Source organism: Scyliorhinus torazame, chromosome 15, assembly GCF_047496885.1.
Source record: "Scyliorhinus torazame isolate Kashiwa2021f chromosome 15, sScyTor2.1, whole genome shotgun sequence".
NCBI lineage: Eukaryota > Metazoa > Chordata > Chondrichthyes > Carcharhiniformes > Scyliorhinidae > Scyliorhinus > Scyliorhinus torazame.
Window position 1 is genome coordinate 176,164,184 of NC_092721.1, and position 19,595 is coordinate 176,183,778.

Below are 19,595 nucleotides of genomic sequence, written 5' to 3' on the forward strand. Positions count from 1 at the left end.
TCCATATATTTTTTATAAAATTCGACCGGGAAACCGTCCGGCCCTGGTGCCTTCCCCGCCTGCATGCTCCCTATCCCTTTGGCCAGCTCCTCCAGCCCAATTGGGGCCCCCAATCCCACCACCAGTCCCTCCGCCACCTTCGGAAACCTCAATTTGTCCAGAAAGTGGCACATCCCTCCCTCCTCCAGTGGGGGCTCGGACTGATACAATTCCTCGTAAAAGTCCCTGAAGACCCCATTGATGCCAACCCCACTCCGCACCACACTCCCTCCCCTGTCCTTAACTCCCCCGATCTCCCTAGCTGCGTCCCGCTTCCGGAGCTGATGCGCCAGCATCCGGCTAGCCTTTTTCCCATACTCCTAAATCGCCCCCTGGGCCTTCCTCCACTGCACCTCCGCCTTCCTGGTGGTCACCAGGTCGATTTCGGCCTGGAGGCTGCGCCTCTTCCTCAACAGTCCTTCCTCAGGCATCTCCGCATACCTCCTGTCTACCCTCACCATCTCCCCCACCAGCCTCTCCCTCTCCGTCTGCTCCCTCCTCCTTGTGGGCCCTAATGGAGATCAGCTCTCCCCGAACCACTGCCTTCAGCGCCTCCCACACCATCCCCGTTATCGTTGGACTCCAGGTACCTCTCTATGCTTCCTCGGACCCACTCGCTCATCTCCTCGTCCGCCAGCAGCCCCACATCCAAATGCCACAACGGGCGCTGGTCCCTCTCCTCCCCCAGCTCTAAGTCCACCCAATGCGGGGCGTGATCCGAAATGGCTATTGCCGAGTACTCAGTATCCTCTACTCTCGCTATCCGCGCCCTGCTCAAAATAAAAAAAGTTGATCCGGAGTAAGCCTTATGGACATGTGAGAAGAATGAGAATTCCCTAGCACCCGGCCTTGCAAATCTCCAAGGGTCCACCCCTCCCATCTGGTCCATAAACACCCTCAGCACCTTAGCCGCTGCCGGCTTCCTACCCGTCCTAGACCTAGAGCGATCCAATGCCGGATCCAACACCGTGTTCAAGTCTTCCACCATTATCCGGCCCCCCACTTCCATATCTGGGATCTGACCCAACATGCGCCACATAAAACCCGCATCGTCCCAGTTCGGGGCATATACATTGACCAGTACCACCCTCTCTCCCTGCAGCTTACCACTAACCATTACGTACCTACCGCCATTGTCTGCCACAATTCGACAGACCCCTTCTTTCCCACCAAGATCGCCACCCCTCTACTTTTGGCTTCCAGCCCCGAATAAAACACCTGACCTACCCACCCTTTCCTCAATCTTACCTGATCTGCCACCTTCAGGTGTGTCTCCTGGAGCATGACCACATCCGCCTTCAGCCCTTTCAGGTGCGTGAACACGTCCGGCCCGTTCAGTCCCCTTACATTCCAGGTTATCAGCCGGATCAGGGGGCTACCCGCCCCCCTCCCCCGCCGACCAGCCATAACCCCTCCTCGGCCAGCCACGCGCCCACACCTCACGCCCAGCCTGTTCCCCACGGCGGCAGACCCCCGTCTCGACACCCCCCCCCCCCCCCCCCCCCCAACTCACTCCAGCTCCCCCTTGACCATAGCAGCAGCAACTCGATCCCCCCCACCGGCTAGGACCCCTCCTAGCTGCTTTACTCCCCCCATTGCACTTCCGCAAGTCAGCTGACTCCTGCTGACCCCGGCCACTCCCACCTCTCCTTCGATTCCTCCCATTGTGTGACACGCCCTCCTCTTCCATTCCCCATCCGCAGGCTCTCCACTTCCCCGTTCCATCCCAAGCGCGGGAAACAACCCTCGCTTTCCCGCCCCCTCCAGTCTTCAGCGCGGGAAAAAGCCCGCGCTTACCACCTACCCGACCCCGCCACCTCTGACGCAGCTCCTTTTGCAGGCCCAGTCCCCTCGCCCCCGACTCAGGCCTCCCCGCGGGGCCCCATCACACTGCCGGCCATCCACCCCTGTTCCATTTGCTTACCCCCCCCTCCAAGAGTCCCCCCCGACCAACCCAACCAAAACAGTGCCCAACCCTCCCTAACCACCCTCACGAAACCAGAAAGAAAAAAAAAAACAAGCGCAAAGGACCCCGTCAAAAAGTAACATATCAACTGCAATCCCCAAACGCCCATCCCAACCCTCAATCTGTGTCCAACTTCTCGGCCTGAACAAAGGTCCACTACTCCGGAGACTCAAAATAATGGTGCCGGTCCTTGTAGGTGACCCACAGTCGCGCCGGCTGCAACATGCCAAACTTCACCCCCTTCCTGTGCAGCACCGCCCTCGCTCGATTGTACCCGGCCCTCATCTTCGCCACCTCCGCACTCCAGTCCTGTAATATTCGAACCTCCGCGTTCTCCCACCTGCTGCTCCTCTCCTTCTTGGCCCACCTGAGCACACACTCCCGATCGACGAACCGATGGAACCTCACCAGCACCGCCCGCGGAGGCTCGTTAGCCTTGGGCCTCCTCGCCAGCACTCTATGGGCCCCTTCCAGCACCAGGGGCCCCTGGAAGGACCCGGCTCCCATCAGCGAGTTCAACGTGGTGACCACATAGGCCCCTATGTCCCGCCCCTTAGGGAGGCCCAGAATCCGCAAGTTCTTCCGCCTCGACCGATTCTCCATCTCCTCGAACCGCTTCTGCCATTTCTTGTGGAGCGCCTCGTGCTCCTCCACTTTTACCGCCAGGCCTAAGATCTCGTCCTCGTTGTCGGAGATCTTTTGTCGGGCCTCGCAGATCGCCTCCCCCTGGGCCGTCTGTGTCTCCAGCAGCGTATCGATAGAAGCCTTCACCGGCCCAAGCAGGTCCGCTTTAATCTCCCCAAAGCAGCGCTGGATAACCTCCTGTTGCTCCTGCGCCCACTGCATCCACGCTGCCTCGTCCCCGCCCGCCACCATTCTGTTCTTCTTCCCTCGCACCTTCTTCGGGTCCACCACCACTTTTTTTAGTCACCCAGCTCCTGGTGAAAGCCATATACTGTCGGGGAACTATTGTACTCTCCTTCCCACAGCGGGAAACGTCAAAAAAATGCTGTTGGGGGCCCTGAAAAGTGCTCAAAAGTCCTTTTTTTGCGGGAGCTGCCGAACGTGCGACTTAGCTCCGCATAGCCGCAACCGGAAGTCTTTGCAAATACTTTCTTTACAGAAAGGAAAAAGATCTTGCTTCTGGATCCTTCTGGGTGGTTGAAGGGACCTTCAGGCCCAACTTTACAATCCATCTTCTTTAAAGTCTGGTCTTGTTTAGATGTATTCGCTGATGTGCTAGGTTGCTGTGTCCTATCTTTCCCATGTACAGAGCTGTGAGAGCTGACTCTGCTGGCTGTCTCTGAGCTGTCACTGGCTCCTCTTTAAATTCTAGTCGTCCTTAAATGTATTAGTTATTTTAGCTCGGCTGCTTTGCCCTGTTTCTTTCCCATGGCCGAGCTGACTGTAAGCTGACTCTGCTTACTTCACTTGTTCCTTCTCTGCTTCTCTCTCTCTCCCTCTGAATTCTGGTTCTGGTTCCTGCTCTGGTCTCTAGGTTTATATATTTTTCTAACAGTTATCTAGTTTTGATGACTTTTTATTGTAAAGTAACATTTTTCACTTTGATTGTATATGACTTTTTTGTAAAGTAATATTTTTCACTTTGATTGTAAAAAGTATATTTGTTCTAAACATTCTAATCCAACTAAGTACTCATTTTGACATGACTTCATCTCATAGATCTGATTACATTGTTTTCTTTGTGATGTTCAAAATGCTTTGGTTTCAATAGAGGTGTGAATTTTAATTCCTGTCATTTCTATAGTTTTATTTTCCAATTATGTCCTCAGCTCATAATTTTGACTTTGATTTTGGCTTTGAATTATGTTTCTCGTAGACTGATAGTCTCCAGTTTTCTTTAATTTACCTGGTTTAGCAAATTTTCACACCTAGAATTATCACCAAATTCAACTTGACCTCATCCTTTTTTCTAGCTGCTAACTAAGATAGTTACTTTCAATGAAGGTGCGAGCCATTGTTTTTGTCTTAATTCAAAATCCTGTATGTCTTGTTTGCTAAGCCTGCTTGACCAAGGCTATCTGCATTTTACAATCCTCTCCTGGCAGCTGCTGTTAACCCTTTGTGGGATCTTTCCCTGTATCCTCTCCTGTTTCTCTCAGACCAGATATTGCCAGAGTTCCATGTTTCAAATGACACATCTTTCCATATTTTCAATAACACCATGCTCTCTTACTACCAGGACCGTGTTCTTGCTGCTTGGCTGTTATATGCAATGTGTACCTCCTTTTTTTTTAATACAAATTTAAAGGACCCAATTTTTTTTTCCCAATTAAGGGGCAATTTAGCGTGGCCAATCCACCTACCTTGCACATCTTTGGGATGTGGGTGTGGGACACAGCGAGGATGTGCAAACCCCACACGGTCAGTGACCCGAGTCCGGGGTCAACCCCATGTCCTCAGTGCTGTGAGGCAGCAGTGCTAACACTGCGCCACCATGCCGCCCCCGTAATGTGTACCTCTAACACTCCAAGCAATGGTGTAGTCTCACTGGGTAAATCTGAAAATTGATTGCAGCCCAAGTAAAGGCTGGTGCCTGTTTAGAGCCCCAAATCTTCCTGAAGGTTTCCTCACTGATAAATCTTGATCAACAATATAATCATTTAAACCTAAAACCTGAGTGTAATTGTTAAGTAATAGGGGCTTAAAGGATTATTGTATAATAATTCAACTTTTCATGTTTACATTTTGTTTTCTTGCCCGAACCCTAACAATGACCCTCTCAAGGCGAACTTGATTTTCTCCAAGCCCAGAAAACTCGCCATGTCTGACAGCCAGGCTTCCGACTTCAGGGGCTTTGAGTCCCTCCAAGCCCCAGACTTCCGGGGCCTCTGAAACCCCAAATATTGCCACTTGCGGACCCATTGCCACCCTTGTGTTCAATACTCTAGACATGACGTCCTCGAAACCCTGCCAGTATCTCCTAAGTTTTGGACACGCCCAGAACGTGTGGACATGGTCTGCCGGTCCTCTCAGACACTTTACACACCTGTTCTCTGCACCAAAGAACCTGCTAATCCGGGACACTGTCATGTGGGCCTGGTGGACGACATTAAACTGAATCAGGCTGAGCCTGGCACATGTTGCAGTCCCAATAACCCTGCTCAGCGTGTCCGCCCACAGGCCTTCCCCAATCTCCCCTCCCAACTCCTCCTCCCATTTCTGCCGCAGTTCCTCGGTCTGCATCCCCTCCGCCCCCATCAGCTCCTTGTAAATATCCGAGACACTTCCCTCCCCCACCCATCCTCTCGACACTACCCTACGGATCCTCACTTCGAACTATAGTTTTATATTCTAGATTTGGTTCAATGCATTAATTACTTGCACTTGATTTGAATCCATGCGCCCCCAAAAATTGAACCTTCTCGGTTCCTTCCTTTTATTTTAATGGCTTATAATAAATTTGGGTGCGTGTTGTTCTCTTTTTTTAAATTTCTGAATTACTCATTATTCTACAGTGTGACTAGCTGCAGCACCCTCAGTATAGTATTACTCATATGAAGAATTCATACAGGATTCTTGAATTTCCAGTCATAGTGGGCATTATTAATGTATGACTCAAAATGCAGATATACTTTCAAAGATCTGTGTGTTTGTAACTACACTAATCCTTTTCTATTTTCAAATCATTAAACTTCATTCATGGTGTAACTTAATTTCATAAGATTTTTGAGGGTAGAGCATTTATTACACCAGATTTTTCCACATCTAATCATTAGACCAAGTGTCGAGTCTCAGAAGCATAATGTCATCCGCCTACTCATTTTTGCCTTCCCACACAATTTTGTGTCGTGAGTTAGCTCTGAGATTCTGCAGTTGGCACAATTTTTTAAAAAAAGTATATATATTATATTGCCTTTAGCTAGATTTGCTAAAAACAGGAAAATTAAAAAATCGGATCTGGTCGTAAGGAGAGACTGATGTTTTATGACTATCTAATTCTTAAAATGATTGGAGAAAAGTTTTTTTTTTTTTTTTTTAAATTGTATGCTATCCCATAAAATATCTTGGGTAGATTTCAGCCCTGAAATGCCAGTAACACAATTGATGTACTACCTTTTCTTTATATAAAATACATCCTACAAAGGTATTCAAGAAATAGCATGTTGATATAGTTTCATAGCAGACTGTAGTACTTCAGATGCTGTAAACTGTATTGGATGAAAAAGTGCCCAGCACTACTATCGGTGAGATATGGGGTAGTGAAAAACATTTCAGCAATTAAGCATAACCTAATTGTGATTGAAAATGAAACTTGATAATCGCTATGGCCTCTGACTGAGATTGCCAAGCAGTGGGCAGTTTTACACTGTAGATCCAATCCCACAAAGATTAAGATTACCCACATTTAGTTCACAAAGGATTTTTATTGTTAGCAGAAAAAGAAGGCTTTCAGTGTGGTTTGGAATCTTTAGTCTCAAATATGAAAGGACTGTATGCTGACCATCCAGTCTCATTAAACAATTTTAAAATGCCATGGTCTGTTGTTAATTGTTATCCAGTAATTTGAATGGCCTCCGATATGCACTGTCTTGATCATCCAACAGGGGTATCCGTTTTTGAGGTCAGATTATTTTCATTGTTTTTCCTGTCTTGACTGAAATTGAACCTTGTACATCCCAGCCTTGCTCAGCTGGTAGCACTTTGGCCTCCGAGTCTCTCTCAGACACTCCTACCCTGCTGCTCCCCAGTCTGCTATCATAGGTGGACATAAAAGATCCCATGGACACTATTGTTGAAAAAGAACAGAGAATTTATCCACTGTGTTGTGGCCAATATTTATCCTTGAATAAACATCACAAGAACAGATTAAATGACCATTATCACAGTTTTGTTTGTGGGGGTTGCAAATTGTCTGTTGCATTTCCAACATTATGACAGTGAATACACTTCCAAAAGTACTTAATTGGCTGTAAAGCACTTTGAGATGTCGAATGTTTGTGAAAGGTGCGATTATAAATCCATTTTTTTTCTCCATGTGGTGAGGTGGTTTAACTATCGACCCATCATATTGTCCTCTACCTATTTAGCTCACTTTGAACTTTGCACCATTTGCCAAAAATCCTTCACCATAATTCAGCTGATACAAATCCTCAACATGTGAACTAGGAGGTATACAAAACTGGTATTTTTCCCCCTTCTCTTTTTGTATTTTTTTTTTAATATTCATTTTTATGGGATGTGGGCTTCAGCCTTGGTGACTTCCTGCTGTGCATATTGTAGATGGTACACACTGCTGCTATTGTGCATCAGAGGTGGAGAGAGTGAATGTGGAAGGGATGCCAATCAAGCAGGCTGCTTTGTCCTGATGGTATCGAGTGTTTTGAGTGTTGTTGGAGTTGCACTCATCCAGACAAGTGGAGAGTATTCAATCACACTCCTAACTTGTGCCACGTTGGTGATGGACAGATTTTGGGCAGTCAGGAAGTGAATTAGAAGCTTCAGGATTCATAGCCTTTGACCTGCTCTTGTAGCCACAGTATTTATGTGACTAGTTCATTTCTGGTCAATAGTAACCCCGAGGGTGTTGATAGTGTGTGATTCAGTGACATTGAATGTCAAGGGGCGATAGCTTGATTCTCTCTTATTGGCGATGATCATTGCCTAGCACTCGTGTACAAGGAGCTGGTTTGGCTCAGTTGGCTGGACAGCTGGTTTGTGATGCAGAGCTAGGCCAACAGCATGGGTTCAAGTCCCGTATGGACTGACATTATTCATTCTCAACCTCGCCTGAGGTGGGGTGGCCCTCTGGTCAAATCACCACCAATCAGCTCTCCCCTCAAAGGGGACAGCAGACTATGATCATTTGAGACGATAATGACATTACTTTATGGGCAGCACGGTAGCATTATGGATAGCACAATTGCTTTTCAGCTCCAGGGTCCCAGGTCCGATTCCGGCTTAGATCACTGTCTGTGCGGAGTCTGCACATCCTCCCCGTGTGTGCGTGGGTTTCCTCCGAGTGTTCCGGTTTCCTCCCACAGTCCAAAGATGTGCGGGTTAGGTGGATTGGTCATGATAAATTGCCCTTAGTGTCCAAAAATTGCCCTTAGTGTTGGGTTATGGGGATAGGGTGGAGGTGCTGAACTTGGGTAGGGTGCTCTTTCCAAGAGCCGGTGCAGACTCGATGGGCTGAATGGCCTCCTTCTGCACTGTAAATTCTATGAATGTTACTTGCCATTTATCAGCTGAAGCCTGGATGTTGTGGATTTAGCTTCATTTCCATGGGTACTGCTTCAGTGTCTGAGGGGTCTCGAATAGTGCTGGACATTGTGTAATCATCAGCGAACAACCCGGCATCTGACCTTGTATTGGAAGGAAGGTCAGTGATGAAGCAGCTGAAGGTGGTTGGGCCTAGGACACTACCCTGAGGAACTCCAGCAATGATGTCTTGGGACTGAGATGACTGACCTCCAACAATGGCAACTATCTTCCTTTGTGCTAGGTATGACTGCAACCAATGGAGTGTTTCTCCCGCTTATTCCCATTTTTGCTAGGCTTCCTTGATGCCATACTTGATCAAATGTTGTCTTGATGTCAAGGGCAGTCACTCACACTTCACTTCTGAAGTTCAGCTCTTTTGTCCATGTTTGAACCAAAGCTGTGAGAGGGCAGTAATTGGCCGAGTTGTATTTGTCCTGCCTTTTGTGTACAGGACATACCTAGGCAATTTTTCACATTGCCAGATAGATGCCAGTGTTGTAGCTGTCCTGGAGGAACAGCTTGGCAAGTTCTGGCGTACAAGTCAGTAATATTGCCAGAATATTGCAGTGTCCAGTGTCTTCAGCTGTTTCTTGATATCACGTGGGGTGAATCAAATTGGCTGAAGACTGGCATTTGTCATGCTGAGGACCTCCTGGAGGAGACCGAGATGGATCATCCACTCTGCACTTCTGGCTGAAGATTATTGCAAATGCTTTTGCCTAGTCTTCAACACTAATGTGCTGGGCTCCTCCATCATTGTTTTTAACTGATGTTCTTTATTGCAGCCCTGGAAGAAAACGGGATTTCTCCCCTGTGGCCTGGAACCATTATTTTGAAACCATGGAAGATATCAAAATTGCAAATGGAACAAGTGAAGATATATCCTTTTAAAACTCGTGTGCAATATGTAAAGATTTATATGGTATAGAGTTGTGCTTGATGAAGAATCCAGTTTGAAGACGCAGTGTTTTGCTTTGTCTAATATAAGTTGCATTGTTAGGTATATTTTCTGTCCTATAACTTTTAAGGGTTATAGTGATCAGTGTTTCAATTAACATAAAGTACTTGCATTTAAGGGAGAGTCCAGAACTTTGTTTTAGGATGTTCCCTTAAATTGATTTTCGTTTCATAAAGTATTTTTGAGTTACTCTGTGCTTGTGATGACTGAATATAATTTTTGAATTGACAATGAGATAATGGAACTGTATGATGCAGTAGCTTTTAGTTTGAAACACTGCATAGTTCCCCATTTTAAACTATTTTTCCCTTTGTTTGCTCAAGTTGAATCAGATGGTGTCCTGTTTAACCCTCACTTGAGCTTCAAATTCCATATCCTATAAATTGTGAAGACCATGTACTTAACTTCTCAAACACTGCCACTTTTGCCCTTGGCTTACATCATGTGCAAACTGCAGGCAGTTGGGTGATACTAGCAAGACTGTATTTGTTGTCCTTCTCCAGTTGCTCTGCGGGTATTAAGAGTCAATCGTATGGTGTGGGACTTTGTCACTGTGAGCCAGACAGGGTAGGAATGGCAGGCTTCCTTCCTTCATGAACCTGTCAGTTTTTACAAAGTCCAGCACTTTTTTTGGCCATTCTCTGGTAATACCTGTAGCACAAATTACCATGGTGGGAGTTGAGCTCACTAGTTGCTAGCCCAGAAACCATTAAACTACAGTAGCATACATTCATTTTTAAAACATTCCGCTCCCACATTCATGGCAGGAAGCTTGTGGCCAAGAGGTTCATAATTTTGTTTCTTTTTCCAATGAATTATGCCTAATTTTTACTCAATTTTATTTCCATTTTGATGTTGAAAAAGGAAAATTAGCAACAGAATGCTAAATTTTATTAAAATAAAATATTGGTGAAAGTAAAAACCAGAACTCATACAAGCCAAATATTAAGGCAAAAGATTAATGGAAAAGTCTTCCTTTAAATTTCTGTACTCCTCCAAAAGATGATCAAGAAGGAAACAAGTTGGGAAACAGTTATAAATTTGTCTACCTTTTACTTAAAACAAGAAGATTTAAGTTAAAGAATTTTAATATCTTAATACAAATTATTAAAACTTAATATTCTAAGCTGTGAGAAATATTAAAACTTACTAACATATATGTTCAATATTTTAATGCATAGATGTGTAATTCTAATTTTAAAATATTACCTGCAGGTTGCTACCTTAATCTATAGGTCCCCAAACAGTAGTTTTGCAGTGGGGCACAGTATGAACCAGGAAATACTGGGGGCTTGTAAGAAAGGTACAACAATAATCATAATATGCATATAGACTGAATTAATCAAATTGGCACGGGTAGCCTCAAGGGAGAGTTTCTTGAATATGTTAGATGTTGTTTCTTGGAGCACTGTGTTTTGGAACCAGCCAGGGAGCAGGCTATTCTGGATTTGGTATTGTGTAATGACAAGGGATTAATTAATGACCTCATAGTTAAGGATCCTCGAGGGAATAATGATCCTACCATGATAGGAGTCCCACACTAGCTTTCTGGAGTTAAACAAAAGTAATTGCATATGCATGGGGAAAGATTTGGCCCTAGTGGACTGGGCAGGAGGATAGTTGATGAGCAGTGACTGATGTTTAAGAAGATATTCAATTCCTCCCAACTAAAATATATTTCAGAGAGGAAGAAAAATTGTAGGAGGGGAACAAGCATCCATGGCTAAGCAAGGAAGTTAAAAATAACGTAAAGACAAAAATGAAGGCATATTGCAAAGGCCAATGGCAGGCTGGAAGATTGGGAAATTTTAAAACATCTACAAAGAGTTACTAAAGAAGTTATAAAAAGAATAAAGATAAATTCTGAAAGAAAACCAGCACAAAATATTAAAGGATAGCAAAAGCTTCTATAATTATATAAAAGGGAAGAGAGTAGCTAAAGTGAATATTGATCACTTGGAGGATCAGACCAGGGAGTTAATAGTGGGGAACACCGACACGGCAGAGACACACCATCAGTATTTTGCCTCCGTTTTCATGGCGAAGGACAGGACCATCTCCATAGTAACAGATGATGCAGAAGTAATAGAAAGGGAGGAACGTAGAACAATCATCGTCAATAGGGAAAATGTACTGAGCAAACTATTGGGATTGAAGGCAGACAAGTCCCCAGAGTCTAATGGCCTACATCCACGGGTCTCAAAGGAAATGGCAGTGGAGTTAGTGGATCCATTGAGTAATAATATTCCAAAATTCTTTGGATGCCGGAAAGGTTCCAATGGATTAGAAAAATGCTAATCCTTATTCAAAAAGGGAGCGAGGCAGAAAGCAGGAAACTGTAGACCAGTTAGTCTAACATATGTCTTTGGGAGATTGTTAGAATCCATTATTAACAGGACATTTAGAAAGTCAAAACAGAATCCATCAGAGTCGGCATGGTTTTATGAAGGGTAAATCGTGTTTGACTAATTTGCTAGAGTTCCTAGAAGATGTAACAAGCCTAGTGGATAATGGGCATCCTGTAGATGTAATATATCTGGACTTCCAGAAGGCATTTGATAAGGGACCGCTCACAAGGTTAATACGCAAGGTAAAAGTCACATGGGGTTAGGGGTGATTTATTAACTTGGATAGAAGACTGGCTAACCGACAGAAGACAGAGAGTCAGTATAAGTGGGTCTCTTTTTGGTTGTCAAGATGTACCAAGTGAGGTGCCACAGGGTTCGGTCCTCGGGGCCCAAACTATTTACAATATATATTAATGACTCGGATGTAGCGAGAGAAGATACTATAGCCAAATTTTCAGATGACACTAAAATAGGTGGAATAGTAAGTTGAAATGAGGAAATAAGAAATTTACAAATCGATGCAGATAGTTAAATGAGTGGACCACAATTTTGTAGATGGAGTTTAACATGGGTAAATGTGAGGCTATCCATTTTGGTTGGAAAAATAGAATGGAAACTTATCTAAATGGAGAGTTCAGAGTGTTGAGGTGCAGAGGGATCTGGATGTCCTCGTGCATGAATCTCAGAAAACTAGTTTGCAGGCACCGCAGGTAATAAGGAAGGCAAATGGAATTTGGCATTTATAGCTAAAGGAATATAGTATAAAAGTAGCAAAATGTTGCTGCAACTGTACACTATTGGTGAGCACATGGGGTACTGTGTACAATTTTGGTCCCCTTATTTGAAGAGGGATGTCATTGCATTAGAGGCAGTTCAGAGGAGTTTCACTTGATTGATTCCAGAGACACAAAGTTTGTCTCATGAAGAGATATTGAGCAGTTTAGGGCTACACTCTCAGTTTTGAAGAATGAGAGGGGATCTAATTGAGGTATATGAGATGATAAAAGGTATTGACAAAGTAGATGTAGAGCGGATGCTTCCTCATCTAGAACGAGAGGTCACAGTTTTAGGATAAGGGGCGGCAGATTTAAAATTGAGATGAGGAAAAATTATTTATCTCAAAAGGTCGCGAATCTGTGGAATTCACTACCCCAGAGTGCGGTGGATGTTGGGAGATTGGGTAAAACTAAGGAGGCAATAGACAGATTTTTAATTAGTAATGAGTTGAAAGGTTATGGGGAGTGGGCAGGAAAGTGGAGTTAAGGCTGAGATGAGATCAGCCATGATCGTATTGAATGGCGGATCAGGCTCAAGGGACTGAATTACCTACTCTTGCCCCCAGTTCCTATGGGCTGATTTAGCACGGTGAGCTAAACAGCTGGCTTGTAATGCAGAACAAGGCCAGCAGCGTGGGTTCAATTCCCGACCGGCCTCCCCGAACAGGCGCCGGAATGTGGTGACTAGGGGCTTTTCACAGTAACCTCATTGAAGACTACTTGTGGCAATAAGCGATTATTATTATTATGTTCTAGCATGCTGAGGAAGGCACAATATACATGAAAAGATTGTGATCTAAACCTGAAGAATCATGGATCATGCAGTATGAAGCTGTGTGCATTCTAGGTAGGAACAAGCAGGATTAGGCTGTTCTTTTGTATTTTAGTTCCATTTATCCATGTTAATTCTGTAACCCTTAACACCCTGAGTTTGAAATTTGCAATTTACTGACCCTTCAACAGTTTTGGGGAGAGATTTTGATTGACCTTTTGTGTGAAGAAATGCTTGTTAACATTACTCCTGAACAGCCTAGTTCTAATTTTAAGATTATTAACTCTTATTCTGGACTCTTCCCACCCTCTCACCAGAAGAAATAGTTTCCCCTCGTTTCATAATGGTAAGTACCTAAATTAGAAATCCGCTTCATCATGTCTACACAAGGGAATTTAAACAAGTCTGTACAACCTGTTCTCGGAGTTTAACATTTTTATGCCTTGGTATCAATCTGCTGAATCTGTGCTGCATCTGCTCCCAAATGTCTTCTGAGATGAGGTTTTAGTAATTAATGCAACACTCCACCTGCGATGTAACTAGTGCGCAGGAGAACTGTAACAAAAGCTTCCGCCTCTTTGTATTCTAGCTCTCTTGAGATAAAGGGCAATATTGCATTAGACTTTGAAGTTATCTTTTGTACAATGGTTTTCAGTGATTTCTATATGAGGATCCTTTTATCTCTGTTTATCAGTGGTTTGCAGCTTCTCACCATTTAGTAAATACTCTGAATACCAATGTATTCTGGGTCTCTTTTCTGGGTCTAAATTTGATCTCCATCTGACACTTTTGCCCACTCATTTACACCTTAGTGTGAGGTGTTAGATTCTCTACTAACTACAATGTTATAAAAATGTTGCATGCTGATGTCACGCTTGTTAGCAGGAAGGTCATTTATGTTCAATCTAGGACATCATGCGTTGTTACCCATGTAATTTTATGTGTTGCAAGTAAACCTTAACCATTTGTACTCTTTTCGAATCTACAAAAGTGGATCTGATGGGCCTGTTCTTTTATTATTACATGGTGGTGGCCATTCAGCACTCTCCTGGGCAGTCTTCACTGTAAGTAATTGAGCATTTTTAAAGCCATTCAGTGCAGAATTGCATTATGGATTCAGTTGTTTGGTAGTACGTAACTTGATTATTGCTGAAAAAGACATTTTGTCAAAGCTTTCTGTCTTAACATAAGAACTAGGAGCAGGAGTAGGCCATCTGGCCCTTCGAGCCTGCTCCACCATTCAATGAGATCAAGGCTGATCTTTTGTGGCCCGAACACCATAACCCTTTATTCCTTTATTCTTCAAAATATTATCGATCTTTATCTTGAAAACATTTAATGAAGGAGCCTCAACTGCTTCACTGGGCAGAGAATTCCATAGATTCACAACCCTTTGGGTGAAGAGGTTCCTCCTAAGCTCAGTCCTAAATCTATTTCCCCTTATTTTGAGGCTAAGCCCCCGAGTTCTGCTTTCACACGCCAGTGGAAACAATGTCCCCACATCTATCCTATCTATTCCTTCATAATTTTATATGTTTCCTCCCCCCCCCCCCCCCCCCCCCCCCCCCCAATCCTTCTAAATTCCAACGAGTACAGTCCCAGTCTACTCAACCTCTCTTCATAATCCAACCCCCTCAACTCTGGGATTAACCGAGTGAATCTCCTCTGCACACCCTCCAGTGCCAATACGTCCTTTCTCGGGTAAGGAAACCAATACTGAAAACAATACTCCAGGTGTGGAGTCACTAACACCTCATACAGTTGCAGCATAACCGCCCTAGTCTTAAACTCCATCCCTCTAGCAATGAAGGACAAAACTTCCTAGTCTTGCACTCCTCATAAAAATACCAATGTCATGGAAAATAATTTCTACTTTATGAGAAGAAGGTGCTGTTTCGTTGGCAAGTGGACTCTGATGGAGACGTTGCATTGGAGGATGCAGCATGGTTCATGTCACAGGGCAATGTCTTGACCATCGGTGTCAAGCTGCCTGCAGTTAAATGTCACCACGAGCTCCTGCATTCTCCATGGTAACATCTCCATCAATCAAACACCAGCCAGTCAACACCCACTTCTCATCCAGTATAAAGTTGTTGTTTCCGTGACATTGGTATTCTTGCAATTGTTCTGGTGTGTGCAAGACAAAAAGCTTCAACAAAATGTATTTTTTCGGCTACCAAGTGTGAAACTTACTGCACCACAAGAAACTTCTCATATTTGCTCTCTATTGAAACAATAACAAGATTGCAATTGGCTCTCATTATATCATATGTTCCCTATTTCTGTTCACTTCATTCTTTTTTTTAAAAGTTTTATTCAACTTTTCAATTTTATACATAACAGATAACAATAAAAACAACCAACTGCTTCTCCCCACCCCCGCCCCCAAACAAAAACAACTAACGGTGACTAGCTTTTTGAAGTACAAAATAAAAGGCTGCCATCTCTGGTAGAACCCTTCAATTGCTCCCCTCCTGGTGTATTTAACCTTCTCGAGGTACAAAAACTCCATAAGATCCCCAGCCATACCGAGGCACTGGGTGGAGAAGCTGACCTCCAACCCATCAGTTCCTGCCTTCGAACAATCAGCGAGGCGAAGAGCGAATGCCAGAATGGCCTGCCCCAATCGGCAGGTCCGACACCCCAAATATGGCCCAGAGGGGACCCAGCTCCAGTTCGATTTGTACGATCACCTACATGGTGCTAAAGAAGGAGACCGAGAACTCCACAAGCTTAGGACACAACCAGAACACGTGTACATGATTGGCCGAGTCCCTCCCGCAATGCTTGCACTCATCCCTTGCACCCTCAAACAGCCTACTCATCCTAGATTTGGTCAGATGGGCCCTATGCACTGCGTTCAACTCTCATCAGCCCTAGCCTTGCACATGATGATGTTGTGTCCACCCTACGCAGAATCTCGCACCACACGCCCTCCTCCAGCTCGGACCCCAACTCCTTCTCCTACTTGGCCTTGAACCCTTCCAAGGATGCTGTCTACTCCGCCATGAACCTCCCATAAATCCCCAAGGTACTCCCCTCCTCCGTCGCCAGCGACAAAACCCACTCCCAACAGCGAGGAAGGCGGTACCACTGGGAATGGCGGGGGAGCTTTCTGCACAAGGTTGCGCACCAGCGAATATCCACCTGTGAAAGTCCAAATTTCTCCACCAACTCCTTGAAGCTCGTGAATTGACCCTCCAAAGAAAAAGTCTTCATCACAGCCACCCCTTCTCCTCCCATCCCTTAAATCTAGCATCCAGGTTCGCTGGCTCAAACATGTTGGTCACGCAAACCAGCGCTACCTTCGATACTGCCCCCAATTTGAGGTGCTGCTGGAATTACCTCCATATCTTCAAAATGGAGGCCACCACCCGATTCCCTCAGCACTTCCCCAGAGAGAAACCATCACCAGCGCCTTTAGCCGCGACTCTATCTGCACTCATACAGCCTCGGGATCCTCCCACATCCCAAACCCTCTCTGCATTTGCCGCCCAATAATAACATATCACACTTGGCAAGCCAAGCCCCCCACCTGCCGGTCCCTCTGAAGTGCCGTCTTCCCAATCCTAGCTATCTTTCCCGCCCATATAAAGTCAAAATCAATCTCTCCACTCCTCCAAAGAAGGATTTTGGCAAGAAAACCAGCAAGCAATTAGAAACTCGGTGCATTAGAAACACAGTTTGAACTGAAACCAAAAACTCCCATACATCCCTTTTATCTAACTAGAGTTGTACTATTTACTGCACAAACTTACTGAAACCTATACTTTATTTCTAATATCCAACAACACAAATAGAGATCACTTAAACTTATCCGTTTCCTGACAAGAGAGAAAAGAATTGAGGCGTGGCCTTGCAGCTCTCTCGGCTGAATTGCCTTTGGATCATTTGGTGCAGCATTAAACATCAAACATATTGGGACATTAAGCACCAAATTTTAGAATGTGATTTAAAGTTTTTGCCTGTAATGTGGACAACCCAATACAGCAGTATTTATTGCCCATCTCTGGTTGCGCTGAGGGATTTCTCAACAAAACTAAATCTTTTTAAGTTTTGAAATTGGGACATGAGGCTAACATTTCTGATCACATTTGTTTTTGTAAAATATATGTGAGAGTCATGATGTGAGATATTGGTATATATGACTTAAAGATGATGATTTTGTTCTTTTTGACCACAGTCCATGATTATCAGTCGAGTTCACTGTAGGGTTGTGGCAGTAGATCTACGAAGCCATGGTAAGGGTTTTTATATTTTATTCTGGCACTAAGTGTTTATCAGTAAATTTAAGAAAGGAGGTTTAGTTTGGCTCCCTTTAAACTGAAACCGTGCATATGTTTATTTATGTATCAATTTTTGGTTTAAATATGAAAGTGGACCCATTGTCTTTTGGGGATATGTGATTTGGGTATTTGCCACATTTTGTCTGCACGTTACCCAGTCACAGTTCATCTCAGTTTATCGTGGTCAATTATCTATCCCTCGCCCTTTCTCCCAATTTTTGAACACTTTCTTTCAGTGCGCTGGAAGCCCAGAATGCCCACAGTGTTCCCAGGCATTGGGATATCACGTTATGGTTCCTAGACCTTGTAGCAATACTTTCTTTAGAGTGCTTCTAGATCCTGAGATCCCCATCAAAGCACTGCTAGGCTCCAAAACCATTAACTTAGGACTATAAGCATTTGGATATATTTTTATTGACGTTTTCAATTTTTACAATTAATACAACAAACTCTCAAGACTGATACAGTACATCATGACTATTTCACCATAAACAAATACAGAAAAAGACAGGAGGACACCAACGTACTTGATTCATCTTTATGCCCAGCGTTTCCAATCATACAAATATAAACATTGAAAGGAAAGCGAGAGGATGGAGGGAAAAATATATAAAGTCATGAAAACATGGCAAAATGGTCCACACCTTCGCGTACAGCATGTTAAAGACACCTTTGCGTACAGCATGTTAAAGGCAGTGTTACATAGCTTACGAAAAACCTTGCAGGAGCAAGTTAGACATTACGGAATCTATATGTTTGAGATGGCGGTTTCATACTTTTCGGAATGCATCCGATTTGGGTCGGAGGATACAGGTCGGGAATTCTATTGGGATACATTCCATAATTTTATGCCAATTCTGAACTGAAGGAAATTTATCGCTAATCTGGGAGCAGAGGATATTCTTCCATGCTGCAAATTTTAGGATATTTACACAGTTCTTTTTTTCATTAGTGCCAATTATCTTTCTATCTGGGAGTCCAGAATTAAGAACAAAGATTAAATTCTACGGCCATTTAAAATATTTTCTCAAGCTCCTTCAGTACACCAGACCAGTAGGATTTAATTTTGACACGGCACTAAATACAATGTGTGTAGTTTCCTTTGACTACTTTGTACTTTTCGCACAGCAAGGGTATGGTAGGGTTAAACCTGTGTCTTAAGCTTGGCGTGATATGCAGATGGTGTAATATTTTGAACTGACTCTCCTTTGTTCTATTACAGACTGAGATTCTATTGGCATTTTCCCATTATATTGCTCCAAATTCATCAATATTCACTGCAAGGTCTTTTTCCCAAGACCACAGAAGCTCCAGTGTATTCACGCAGGATCTAGTACATAAAGTGTCATAAAACTTGTTGATTATTGCTTGGGTTCCGTGGATATCAGGATTTATTTCCACCGAGAAGACTGTGCATCAAGATGCAAAGATATCTTATTCAGGATAAAGTCTCTTAGAGTTGTAGAAAAGGAGTATCTTAAGATATCAAATTGTTGACACAGTTGCTCAAAAGATAACAAGGAAGCACCACTAAACATATCACCTAGCCTACAAAACCTCTATTTCCAACCCAGATATTAAATCCACAGTTCCACTGGTGGGAAATCTAGATTTCCCTGAATTGGGAGAGAGAGTGGATATTAAGTTAAATCTCCCTTCCAGCTCACAGACCCTTCACGCTCTGCGTGGTAATGATTACATTTTCACACTGATGGTGGCGCAGTGGCTAGCACTGGGACTACGGCGCTGAGGGCCTGGGTTTGAATCCCGGCCCTGGGTCACTGTCCGTGTAGAGTTTGCACATTCTCCCTGTGTCTGCGTGGGTTTCACCCCCAGAACCCACACTAAATTGCCCCTTAATTGAAAAAAAAATAATTGGGTACTCTAAATTTAAAAAATATATATATTTTCACACTGGACTGGCACAATCTTGAAATCCCTGAGAAACAACAGGGTCTATAAGGAGTACACCGACTGGCCAGCTTCTATACCGAGCTAAGTGGTCCTCTGTCACCCATTCTCGTACACTCCATTAATTTCCTTTCGGACCTTGGCAGAAAAGAAAAAGGATATAATAACCTATGAGCACATTAACCTTAATCAGGGGAGAGTGAGTTTCCTCACTACAAATGTCTCAAGAGAGGGTAACAAAAATATTGAGAAGGACCATCTAAATTGGCATAGCCTCTGACTTTGTGAAATTGATTTTATAACGCAAGAAAGGC

At 44.0% G+C, this 19,595-nt stretch overlaps 1 protein-coding gene across 2 annotated transcripts in view; it reads left to right on the forward strand.

The window, feature by feature from the left end:
* Nucleotides 1-19,595, forward strand: part of ppme1 (protein phosphatase methylesterase 1) — an 89,990-nt gene that overhangs the window by 21,947 nt on the left and 48,448 nt on the right. For both annotated transcript variants that reach the window (XM_072477147.1, XM_072477146.1), the window contains exons 2-4: nucleotides 9,016-9,109; nucleotides 14,056-14,148; nucleotides 17,268-17,325. In XM_072477147.1, the coding sequence (XP_072333248.1) occupies nucleotides 9,016-9,109; nucleotides 14,056-14,148; nucleotides 17,268-17,325 (245 nt within the window). The remainder of the gene's footprint in view (nucleotides 1-9,015; nucleotides 9,110-14,055; nucleotides 14,149-17,267; nucleotides 17,326-19,595) is intronic.